This window comes from Marmota monax, unplaced genomic scaffold (assembly GCF_021218885.2).
Source record: "Marmota monax isolate L192 unplaced genomic scaffold, Marmota_monax_Labrador192_F-V1.1 WCK01_AAM20220418_F8-fsc00211, whole genome shotgun sequence".
Lineage (NCBI taxonomy): Eukaryota > Metazoa > Chordata > Mammalia > Rodentia > Sciuridae > Marmota > Marmota monax.
The window spans coordinates 550,196-563,734 of NW_026694080.1; the positions used below are offsets into that span (position 1 = coordinate 550,196).

Genomic DNA, 13,539 nt, shown 5'->3' on the forward strand with positions numbered 1-13,539 from the left:
AATCTATCTGTTCTTTATAACTGAAATCACAAAAACAAGGCACCAAAAATTGAAGATAAACTGGGCATGATAGTGCATGCCTATAATCCCACTGACTTGGGAGGCTGAGGCAGGAGGATTACAAATTGGAGGCCATCCTCAGTAATTTAGACCCTAAGAAAACTAGTGAGACCATGTCTCAATAATAATAAAACAAAAAGAACTGGGAATGTACTTCAATGGTATAGCACCCCTGGGTTCAATCTCTGGTACCTCCCCCACCCCAAATTGCTTTTTGTTGTTGTTGTTGTTGTTGTTTTAAATAGACCATGTTGAGATCTTGTAGAGCTGAGGCTTTTTGTTTTGGTGGTGATGATCATTGTTCACATGCTTTTGAAGTACTTATGAATGTCCTGGAAAATAAGTCTAAGAGAAAGCAAGTTCTTGAAACTATTTTATTATGTTTTCACAAAATAACATAGTATATCTTGGTCTAAAGTGAACAGTGTTAATTCTGTCAGAAGTTTTGGATTTATATAGCTCCTTTCTTTGTAAAAGGTATTCTATCTCCAAGTCTTCAGGTAGTATATAATCATAGTAGAAAATATTCTTTTATTGGTTAAAAAAAAAAGACCCAACCAACCAATGGATCATTTATTTTAGAGTAATTATAAAACAAAAGCTCCATATTGTTAATAAATTTGAATAGCCTCCTAGAATTTATTAAAATAGGAGTAGTGACTAATGGATTCAAAAAGAAAATTTCTATTAATTAGTGAAAATTACCATCCTTTTCTTTTTTTTTTTTTTTTTTAATTTTTTATTGTGGGTTGTTCAAAACATTACAAATTTCTTGACATATCATATTCCACACTTTGATTCAAGTGGGTTATGAACTCCCACCTTCACCCCATACACAGATTGCAGATTCACATCAGTTACACATCCATTGATTTACAAATTGCCATACTAGTGTCTGTTGTGCTCCGCTGCCTTTCCCATCATCCACCCTCCCCGCTCCCCACCTCTCCCCTCCCCTCCCCTCCTCTCTCTCTACCCCCTCCACTGTATAACCCTGAGGGTCTCCTTCCATTACCGTGCAATTTCCCTTCTCTCTCCCTTTCCCTCCCACCTCTCATCCCTGTTAAATGTTAATCTTCTTCTCCTGTTCTTCGTCCCTACTCTGTTCTTAGTTACTTTCCTTATATCAAAGAAGACATTTGGCATTTGTTTTTTAGGGATTGGCTAGCTTCACTTAGCATAATCTGCTCTAATGCCATCCATTTCCCTGTAAATTCTATGATTTTGTCATTTTTTAATGCAGAGTAATACTCCATTATGTATAAATGCCACATTTTTTTTTATCCATTCGTCTATTGAAGGGCATCTAGGTTGGTTCCACAGTCTTGCTATTGTGAACTGTGCTGCTATGAACATCGATGTAGCAGTGTCCCTGTAGCATGCTCTTTTTAGGTCTTTAGGGAATAGACCAAGAAGGGGAATAGCTGGGTCAAATGGTGGCTCCATTCCCAGCTTTCCAAGAAATCTCCATACTGCTACCATCCTTTTCTTAATGCCCATTTTCACATTAGTCATTAAATAAACATTTACTTCCTGGCCCTGAACTGTGTGCTGAAATACAAAAGAAGTATAATACAGTGCATTTGCCTGTTAGGAATTTTACTTGACTTATACTTGGACAGCTGTCTGTGGCGCCATTAAAATTTTCATATACAGAGTTCTAAGACATATTTAATCTGGTGTAATTTATGACTAATTATAGGAAAATAATGACAGCTAGCATTCATTGAGTTCATCTCTATATTCAAACATAATACTGTTTTCACATGATAGACACCACAGTGTATGAATTAATGAATACCAGGTACTATGCTAAAGCTTTAATTCAATACCTAATTTAATTCTTAGCATCTATGTGTTAACTAGTATTATTATCGCTATTCTATAGATGAAAAGACTGAGGTCCTAATAGTTTAAATTGTGTCCCCAAACCACAATTGTTAAGTTGCAAAATGGCACTGGCATCCAGGTCTGGCTCAGTGCTCTACTGGTATGGAATGAAGAGTGTTGAGTTTGTGTTGATTAAGTTATTTGCTGGGTGTATGCTTCCTGTTTAGACTAAGGAAGAAATTATTTGCATAAATGTAACAACATTCCAGTGGCCAAGTCCCATGCCTGCCCTCTGTTAGTATCTGTCCTGAGTTCCATAAGCAATCTCCCAATAGTGTTCATTCACCTCAAATAAAACAAAATGGTATGGGAGGGGGGAGGCAGTTAGGGGAAATTTGACCACTATGCCTGATGAAAGCCATTTTCTTGTAATCGGTGATTAATATGTCTTTTAAAAATTCATCTCTGCTTGCCTTTATAGAGCAATTATTAAGATTCCACTCTGTCAGATGCCCTGCTCTGTTAGGCAGGAGAAACTCATTTGGTATGAATTAGGCAGCAGAGAAAACCCTTGCTGAGTGGGAGTAACCTGTCACAACCTGATTTTCTCTGGTCAAATGACCAGTCTTGTTTAGTTAGTAGTAATGCCATTATATTCCCATTCAGATCCCCATGACCCAGCAATTGTTTTGGGAATGAGTGCAAAGCTATCAGACACCAACTACTATAATTAGAAAAGGAGAAAACAGACACATACCAGAGCTAGTCTTTAGGCTGGAGTGTTTACAGTGCCTTTTTTTTTTTTTAAGTTATGAAGCCTCTTTCTCAATTTCACTTCCTAAAATACCAATTGTACAGTTTAGGGGTTCTTGCATTCCAGTTTTTGTTACTGCTGTGCACTCTCTCTTTCCTTTTTTCCCCTATTTTAATCGAAGTACAAATTGCTGTCAGCACATCGAGTTCATGTGCCAGCCACATTCAGAACAGGGTGTTCTGTGCTCTTCAAAACAAAATTGCTCTAGGGCAGTAAGAGAACAATAAGTCAGAGCTCCAGTTTAAATGATGTTTTGCAGCAGACTGGGCTCACTTGATGTGGTTACACTCGGATTGCGCAGCTAAGCTTGGATAATTTGGTTTGGTTTAACTTTGTGGGACTTAGAGGACCTTCCTCCCTTTAAGTTATGTAGACTTTGAGTCAGGAGAAAATATTGTCTCTTTTTCACTTGTTTATTTCTTTCTCTACCAAAAAAGCCTTAAGTAGAAGCATCCTGTATGTACTTTTTATTCTCTTTGGAACGTCATAGATCGTTTACTTCCCATAAATCATCTTGGTTGAGATTAGCGACAGACCTCTTGAGCCCTAGAGACTAAGCTCCCAAGTGAGTCATGCTGCTTTTTATTAAATATTTATTAAGTGAGTATTTGCACTAAGAGATATGAGGTCAAAAGCAACCACAGGTCTTCCACAGCCAGAGCTGCCATGGTTTTCTTTGGTAGCAGTTGTTAAGACAATATACAAGAAAATAACTGGATCTGTAGGAACTAGGCATATCATCTGTATCTATCACCTAGAGAGGGGAGCCCTCATTATGGCAATGGCAATCTTCCTGTGCTCCAAGTGGTATGTGAATTCTTGTTAGCAATCTTATAGAACTTGTCACTCGTGTTCCAAGTTTAGAAACCAGTTAACCCAACAAAGATAGCCTTTGCTACTTGTAGATATAAAGAATCAATGGGCTGTATATACCCTGAGGCAATGATACCGCCTCTTGCTCTGATATTGCAGGTAACATCAATATTACATGGTGGTAGTTTTATGTATACAAATATAAACTGCTGTTCAGGTGTGGGTCTGTATCAGAATAAGATTTTATGGTACTCTAATAGGTAGTGACTGTTCAGGTCCAATTTTGAAGAATTAGATATGCCAGAAGAAAAAAAAATAGCCTGTATATAAGATAATAAGTATTTATAGGAGCAAGCACAAAAAAGTTCCCCTTCATATTAGACAGTCACAGACACTACTGGTTCCATCATTTATTGTCTCTTTCAGACAGACTAGTTACAATGAATGTTTTGTTTTCTTAATTATGCCTTTTTTATAGTTTTACTTAGCTTTGTTTTTTATTTTTTGTTTGTTTTGACTTGCTTACTTCACTTATCTTTCCCAACATGTTTATTAGTAGGCAGTCTTTTTATCCCTCTAATGATGGGTTATCACATGTAAAGAGAACCCTGAAATTATTTATATGATTTCAAGTACATACAAGCTGAAAGCCAGGCTAGGAAACTGACACACAGGCAGAAATCCTTTGCAGGGTCTGGATTTCCTGTTTTGAAAACACATTCAAACTTGATCAACCAAAAGCCACAACAAATATACTGATAATTTCCTCCCCTACTAAATGTGCTATCCTTTTGGGGTGGGGATAGGGGGAGGTAATACTTCTAACAATAACCCTCAGACCAAAAAAAATCTGTTAACATCCCAATACTTGAGACATTACATAATACATGAGTTAAAATTCATTTTGCTCAGCAATCTTTTTCATAAAAAGTATCATCCATTAGTCTAAATTAAATTTCTTGGGAAGATTTAAGAAAATTTAGGTATGCAAACTTCTAAGAACTCTCAACCCCTTTAGAAAATCAACTTTTACTCCAGTAAAAATATCTTAAGCCTTAGACTCCCTCCTGCAGAACCTAATGTGGATGGAATTGAAAATAGTACATTGAATTTATTTTTAAAATATTTCCAATTCAGAATGACCTTCAATTTGTTGCAGGTTGAATGTTTTATCTAGAGCATTCCAAAAATGAATATAATTTACAGGGAAACATTGCATTTATGAGTATGGGATATAAAACAAAATACCATATACCAACCCCACCCTGAAAGCCAGTCTAGCTCCTGCTGTCACTTGAAGGAACTGACTCAAGATCCAGGCCTCTCTAGTTTACTCCAAGCTTTTTGGACTCCATCGTATATTTGCAATGGGAGCAAATCATTAATACTACCTGTATTAATCCTAGTGAGTTAAAAAAGGGTAGAGAGCTTTAAAGCATATATATCCAGGCAATATTTGGGTTTTTAGTATGTATACTAACCACCACTGTTTACTCTTCATAGTTTATCTCATTTCACAGGCCTAAGCTAAAGATAAACCCATCAAATGATGGGTTAGCTTTGAAGTTGGTTTCAGGCCTATGTTGAGTTATATTATTCAATTCTCTGGGTCATAGAATCATAGAATTTTAGAGCTTTGAGGGACATTTGAGGTCATGTAGTTCAAACGTATAATAAGTTGTAATTGAAAATCACAACTATTTTGGAAAATAATAGTTATCTTATTGGATGTGGGATACGTTTAAGAGAAGAGTGATTTTTAGTTTCTCTAAAGCAAATTATTGATCCAAAGTTGATCATCCAGTATTAGAAAAGAAGTGTTTTAGGAAACTGCCATAGATTTGAATATAGGCTATTATATTACAGAAGTAAGAATAATGAATTTTCTCATGAAAGACAAATTATTATATTCCCTGGTGAATGTTACCCTAGCTTATAAGCCATCTGTTTTTCTTACTGAGTCAAAGACTGGAAGGTATAAATATTCGTAATGTTAACAGTAGTTGGAAGGTTTCAGAGAATTGTTTTTCCTAGAAAAATGAATCTAACCTATCAAGGAAAAACAATGTGTATATGTATTTTTTCTATTTTGTATTAATATGAAAGCCTCTTATCTAATATGAAATAACCCTGGGAATAAGCTCAATGAATTTGGGTGGCCTGGGGACTTAGATCCCAAGAAATTGAGCTTTTCACTTTACATTTCAAAAGAGGTTGTTAATAATAATTTGATTTGTAAAGTTATAGTATACTGTTGATTCCTTCACACTTTAAATTTATTACTTCCACTAAGGAAAACAGCTTAGTTACTTATGTGTTTCCTTTGGATTTTTCATTTTTATTCATATATATTTGTGAATGTGATTAGGACCCTTAAAGAGGAAAGAGCTTCAGTTAACCTTGGTATATTATTAAGGAAATAACCACTCAGTTGGGTTCTTGCCCAAGAATCTGAAGTCAAGATACAGTTATAGAAGGTCATTATATATTTGATATTAAGTTTGTGGCATTTTAATAATTATCTTTTATGTAATCTGTCTTGACCCTGTGTTACAAGTAAGGAAACAGTCATAGGCTTAGAATAAACCTATGTTCTAGTTGGATTTTTTGTTTGTGGGGGGGGGGGTTTGTTTTTTGGTTTGGGGGGTTTTGTTTGTTTGTGTCAAGGATTGAACCCAGGGGTACTTAACCATCGAGCCACATCCCCAGTCCTATGTTTTAAATTTTAGTTTTCAGACAGGGTCTCACTATGAACTTGTGATCCTCCTGTCTCAGCCTTCTAAGCTGCTGGGATTTCAGGCATGCACCACTGAGCCCAGCTTCTAGTTGGTTTTATTGCCCACTAAGCCTCTTATTGATAAGGTTATCAGCAATTTCATGTTTAGCTTAAAACAGAAATATGATTGCTGGGTGGGCAAAACTGAGATGAGATGTAGCACTATGTTTCTTAATGAAATGAGAGAGGGGAAATGGTATTTGCTACATTGGTGGCCACTCACTCTTCACTTCACTGAATTACTGAGTCCTAAGGAGCCACTTTGTTGATTGTCCTGTCTCACCCTCAGTCCACCTAGAAGGCTGCTGTGGTGGAAGGATGTTTGATTGCAGAGATGTGGTATTCACTGTTGGTGAAGGAGAAGACCATGACATTCCAATTGGAATTGACAAAGCCCTGGAGAAAATGCAGCGGGAAGAACAATGTATTTTGTATCTTGGACCACGGTAAGCAGCATACCAGTTCAGCACACTGAGAAGGTATCTAAAGAACAAGGATATGCTTACTTTTTCATTCAGCATTTTGATATTTTCAGTGATGTTAATACAACAGTGGAAACATTCATTGAGTCAGGTCATAGTTAGTCATCAAGTAAATTAATGGACCTTATAGTATCACAAAGGTTTTGCAAGTATGTTTATTTGGTTGATGCATGTTAAGGATAATATTACCAGCCATGTAGCCAAGTCAGGCAGTTATCAGTCCTCATATGTAATTCTCTTGCCCCGTTCTCTTTTTCTCTGAATTGGGCAGAAGGCATTGGGAGTTGAAGCATTTGGATGATTTACTACCGCTTGAATTTGTGCCACATATTCTTATAGAGGCATCTCCCTCCTGTACCCCTGCAAAAAAAGCCTGTTCTTCCTGGATCTAAAGGCAGCGGAGATGACTCATTTTTGCCTAAATTTTTCCCATTATAAGGATATCCATTAGCACTTCCAAGCTTAGAACTATCAGACACTGACAGTCTCTCTTGTGAAAACATGTTTGGTATTATTTTTAGATCAAAAATTATACCATGAATCCAAGCCTTCTATCTTGAGAAATGAACCCCTGAGAGAAACCAGTGTGTTTTGATTCTATTTACATGAAAGTGCATCTGCTTATCTAATAATGTGTTTTCCCTGGGCTCCAAGGACTTTCATTGGTAGGATTTTGAGTTAATAAGACTCTTGATGACCTCCCTTGCCAATAGTTATCATGCCTTTTGTACTGTTGCCTTTGTGTAGCCTCTGTAGTAACACAGTGGCTTATTTACCTTTGTCCTAGCACTTGATCCATAATCATATTTCTCAGGTGATGTTTTGGTCATGCCACTACCCACTTGAGAATCCTTCCAAGATGTTCCACCATGAACTCTTCAAAGCCTTTATTGAGGCAGTAACACTTCTTTATTACTTTTTTTTTTTTTTGGTAATAGGAATTAAATCCAGGGACATGTTACCACTGAGCCACATCCTCAGCCCATTTTATTTTTTATTTTGAGATAGTGTCTCACTAACTTGCCAAGGGCCTCACTAAAATACCAAGGCTGGCCTTGAACTTGTGATCCTCCTGTCTCAACCTCCCAAATTGCTGGGGTTACAGATGTATAACACCATGCCTGGCTCTAATTACTTTTAATCTAGTATTCCAAAATTATAGTAAACTCGCTAGAAGATGGGATTTATATTTAATGTATGTTTGCATATTTAAGCTCCTTGAGGATAAGTTCTATGTATATTGTGAGCATATAATATATGAATCAGTTCATTACATTTTAACCTAGCTGATTAGTGGCAAAAAGAAAAGGAAATTGTCTTTATTTATAAATGCAAATAGTTCCTTGCAGGTTTAAACTGTTTGCTGTATATATCATTAATCGTTAAACCCTGCTCTGCAGCTTACCAACTATGTGCACTTGAACAAGTCACTTATCTCCCCTTCTGTAAGTAGGGATAACAGTGTCTACCTTATAAAGTTGCAAAGGACTAAATGAAGTCAGGCAGATACAGCACTTAACAAATTGCCTGGCACATTCAAACCCTTGGTGTATCAGCTGTCACTACTTTTGTGGTGGCTTTCTCTTCCATTTTACCCTTAGGCCACCAGAAAAAGGAGATTCTGTTTTAACACGTGGTAGGTTTTCCTGATGTTTTCAGGCATAAAAGTAGCAGACAAGTTTTTCATAAATTTTTTGGTATAAAAGTTTTTTCATTACATGTATGATTATACTACTGGTGTGACTCTTTACCATATATAGCCAGAGGAATGAGAAATTGTGCTCCATTTGTATATAGCGTGTCAAAATGCACTGTCATGTATAACTAATTAGAAAAAATTTTTTTAAAAAGTTTTTTTGTATGTTTTATGGCTATGATTTGCATAATTGGAAGGAACATGTTATTTTCTGTTCAAAGTGATGGTGTGCAAAGTGTAATCTCTGCATATGCATTGCATAATACTATTCATGTATGTAGAAAACCCTTACACACCAAACATGTTCTGTTTGCATGTAACAAGTTTACTTGTCTTATTCAGATTCCCACTTATATAACATTATACTGAGTGTTGTAAATATGGCTGTTACAAATTTATGCTCTTAATGTCATCTCTATTTTAATCTCCATAAAATATCCAAGGCACTCTTTCTCTTTGACTTTGATAGACTTCTTGGCAAAATATTTTCATAATAAGAAATTCATGAAACACTTCCAAAGAACCCATTTTTCCCTCTTATTTTAGGTCCAAGTGTGAACAATTTTAACTTTTTCTCTTTCCTTCCTTTCCTTATGCTTTTGTCTTAAAACAATCCCAAACAAAAACACAGGCTGCCAAGAGTGATAGTCCAATAATGAGGCTGCATGGGTCAAAAAACTAAAGTTTCTTCAGGCCACACTTAAATCCTGGCTCTTCCACTGCCTTTTTGAGCACTTTTCTTTGAGCCTCAGTTTCTTCATCTATAAAAAGGATGCAGGGGTTGGGGTTGTGGCTCAGTGGTAGAACACTTGCCTAGCATGTGTGAGGCACTGGGTTTGATTCTCGGCACCAAATATAAATAAATAGATAGATAGATAAATGGTCCATTGACAACTTTTAAAAAAGTGAACCAAAATAAACCTTAAAAAAAAAAAAAAAGAAAAAGAAGCAGTTGGTAACAAGGGTAATGTGAGTAGTTCTTGTATGTGTACAAAAGCCTAATAGTCACTAGAAGTCATTATTTATATCTCTGCTCTCTGGAAGCAACCATTAATTCAAGGACAGGAATAATGAATTCCTTCTGTTACTGTAGCTCAGCTTATCTTTTGTTTAAGTCCTGGAATTCCATTTGTGGTATTTTAATTTTCAGTCAGATGAATTGTATGCCCTGGGTCCTTCTTTGCTTGGACTGAACTAGCATAATCAGCCAAATTTCTATATAATACAGACGTCAGGGTAGATGTTCCCAGAACTATTTGGTGTGAGCTTCTGCCTCTGTAGGTTGATGTACTCTACCTACACTTGATAGAATCATTTCATTTTAAGCCAAGAGAGAGTTATAGAAATAATCTCCTTCTTTAGTCTTCTTTAACCCCTTTGATAATAGGCAGGATTCTCTGATGCCTCCCTCTATCCAGTCCTCATACTTCCCACCACATGGACCCCATTTGTGAGTTCCTCTGAGGTAGGTTTTCTTACCCTCAGCACTATTGACATTTTTGGCCAGATAATTCTTTGTTATAGAAGCTGTCCTGGGCATTGTCGATTGTCGAACGTTCAGCAGTGTTCCTGACCTCTGCATAAGAGAAACCAGCAGCACCCCTCCAGTTGTAAAAACCTCAGAATATTTCTAGACTTTGCCCTGGGGAAGGGAGGATTAAAATTGCCCCGATTAAGGGCCATCAGTCTAAGGCAAATGCCGGATCATCTGTTGCATTTGTCCCCGAGTATTAGCACAGGACTCAATCATAACATGCTCTCAGTAAATAGGCTTTCAGTAAGTACGCCCCTGTTTACCTCATTCCCAGCAAATTAGAAATGGTCTTTTTTTACCAGATGGCAGAAACTTAATAGGAGACAGCTACATCTAAGAGCTCCAGATAGAAAAGTGGGCACCACTCCCTAAAATTGGCTACTGATGATTACATTCTTTTTATTTCTTTGCTGAAGATACCCTTTGCCCTGCTTTTAAAGCCACCACACCCCCATCCTACCAGCTCTCATTGTATGTCTATGCCTCTCTCTGTTCCAGTTGCACCTTCTTGTGTAACCATGAAGGTGAGTGAGTAAGCAGTTTTTTTTTTTTTCCTGGAAAATTCAGGCAAGGGGTAAAGATCATAGGACAGGCCCATTGTACTTCTTCAGTCCTGAAGGAAACTAGAGGTATTATCAACCCAATTTTGACATCTTTCAACCTATAACCTGAAAGTTTGAGTTTACTAAGTTTTTTATAATACCATTTCATGTACCAAGAATAGCTTGGCTTGTGGGAAGAGAGTATATTCCATTGAATACTGTCTTGATATGCTGGACCTTGTTCTAAATGTTGGGTACCAACTGAACCAGCCAGACAGCTCCACTAGAACTTCCATTCTAGCAGATGCGTGCTTCTTGAATATGTTTAATTTGTTAAAGATCTTAAATGATCCTAAAAACAAATTTACATATCCCCACCTTTTTATTCAATAAGATTTGGCTAAAAGGTATAGCATTTTATAATAGGATAGTTACAAAACTGTAAGAGAGTGTCTCTATGAGGTGCTAGAGCTGCTACTTTTAATTTATGTGTATATTGTATTATGTATGTTTCCTAGTATTCTTTTTAAAAATATTAAATACTGAGAGAACATATTTCTTTACTAATATGTGAGTCTTTCCCCTCATTTATCTGACTAGAAGTGGTACTATCAGAAAGTCAGGGTAGATGTTCCCAGAACTATTTGACAATAACACTTTAAAACTCAAAGCTCATTAAAACTTTAAAAAGCACCACTACAACAATTACAGTGACTATATCTCCTTTGTCTTTCCTGCTGATAAAGCTTAAGGAGAAGAGCCTAATGCCAGAAAGCTAATTGTAAAAACAAGTAGGGAAAAAAAGGCAATGACATTTACAATCACATTAAACAAGCTGTCCCAAGTAGTATAGATGTTGCATTATGTGTATGCAAAGCAGAAGAAAGCTGAATCTAGCCCAGTTTCTAAGAAAACTACAGTAGTGATATTTGGCACTGTATCTTCTGATCAATATCTTTTGTCTTCAGGGTCACTGTGTGTAACTTGCAAATGATAGCACTATGCTAATATGATACCTCAAAGTACCAAAGAAAGTGTCTGGAAATACACCAATTCTTTTAAAGTTTTATTTTTTACTCTCCATTTCAGATATGGTTTTGGAGAGGCAGGGAAGCCTAAATTTGGCATTGAACCTAATGCTGAGCTTATATATGAAGTTACACTTAAGAGCTTCGAAAAGGTGAGAAAATACCAATTTCTCTAAAATCACCATAAATTTCTTCTCCATCCACTTTTTATTTACTTTATTACTAGGTAATATTACTATAGATAGCTGGTGTTTATTTTTGTGTTGTGCTGTTCATTTTCAAGTTTGTCTCTTGTCTCCCACATTGCTACTAGAGTGTGGGACATCTGACATAGCACAGCTGATATACAACCAAGGACCTCAGTGTTCTTATTTTGTTCTATGTGTCAGCCTTTTTTTTTTTTAACTTTTTTGGGTAGAATCCAAGACTTGTTCCTTTATTTGTTCCTAGACTTGTTCTTTTTGTACTTTTTTCTCTGGATTGAGGACAAAAAGGTTCACGTACTGCCAAGAAGCTCCTTAGCGGTGTGGGGCGCAGCTTTCCAGGGCTGAAAGAATTGTACCTTTCACAGGAGTCACAAATAGACCTGACTGTCACTCTAAGTTATTATCCCAATTACCAGGCCTTGGGGGCCATCTGTCTGTGTGACCAGACACAGGAAAGAAACCTGCTAACCCTAGACCTTTTTTTCATATCTGTCAAAGTAGAAATGAGAGTATTTGTCAGTTGCCTTGGATTCCAGAAAAGTGTGTCTTGTTTGATGTAATTTCCAACCTAGGAGGCTCTTAGCAGCAGATTAACAGAACAAAGTCATACCTAGGCTAGGTGTGTTGTCATTCTCAGCAGTGCGCACCCCCCACCCCCGTGGGACCAGTGCCCCACCCTTCCTGGAGCTCCTCAGGGACTGCCTTTGTATTCTTGGCTTATTCACCCACAGTACCACCACCTCCTTTTTCTGTACATTAAGCTTTGAGCTAGAAATGTGACTATTTGTAATTTATCAGACTTGGAAAGGAAATTGTCCTGTGGGCCTATAACTTTGAGCTAGGAAAGTAAGGGGAGGACTGGTTTGGGTTTCTCCCCTATCAGTGATGTCCCTAATCATGACCCTCCTATTTTGTTTTCCTCAAAACAAACACATGCTCTTGTCACACCATCATTTATTGAGTAGCATTTTTGGAAGGCCTGCTAACTCTGCGCTGATCTTCCAGTGCTGTCCCATATCACCCTGTGGTTTTTGTTAAGGAAGGAGAAAATAACCTTTCACACATGGTCCTTTAGACCTTCAGCTTTCCTATTTCCCTTTTTATAGAGGAAGCCCATTCCTCTTCCCTCCTGTGCTTATTTGGAACCTTCTTACTGTGGCCTGCCACAAAGAGCCTCTGCTCTCTCTACTCCTTGAGTGTATTTGTGCAACATTGCCAGATGTATTGACACACAGGAAGGCATGTGGTGCTGTTGGGAGTAATGTGATTTCATTCTCTGCCTTGTGTTAAGGCTGTATTTATACTCCATAAAAACTGAAGCCAATATGAAAAATGCACAGGACCCTTGTTAATGAGGCTTTTAAATAACAGAGCTAAACGATTGGGAGGCAACATGAGTTGCCAAAAAAATTAGTATCCCCCTCATTCACTTAAAGTAGGAACAGGGAGCATCTATGACACCAGGAACACATTAATTATCTTTTAAATAGAATTTTACAGTTAGCCACTTAAACTTCACAATTCATATGCACTAAATAACACTTCTATTACCAATTTCCCTTAAAGATCCCAACAACTTTTCTAGTGACTTTTATGAGCCTAAATCCAGTTGTTGGTATGGAAAGTGCAGTTTCTTGATTTGTGTCTTAATGGTGGAGAGTAAAGGATACACACAATATAAACTAGCAGATGATGAACTCATGTGCTCTGAAGTGATTTTTTTGTGTGAGCTTTACCCTCCCAGTTATGTTTTCTTGA

The 13,539-nt window shown here is 37.0% G+C and overlaps 1 protein-coding gene across 7 annotated transcripts in view; it reads left to right on the forward strand.

Moving 5' to 3' along the window:
• The window catches only part of Fkbp5 (FKBP prolyl isomerase 5), a 111,845-nt gene that overhangs the window by 82,221 nt on the left and 16,085 nt on the right, over positions 1-13,539 (forward strand). For all 7 annotated transcript variants that reach the window (XM_046464444.2, XM_058585575.1, XM_046464448.2 and 4 more), the window contains 2 exons: positions 6,583-6,739; positions 11,637-11,727. In XM_046464444.2, coding sequence (XP_046320400.1) covers positions 6,583-6,739; positions 11,637-11,727 — 248 coding nt within the window. The remainder of the gene's footprint in view (positions 1-6,582; positions 6,740-11,636; positions 11,728-13,539) is intronic.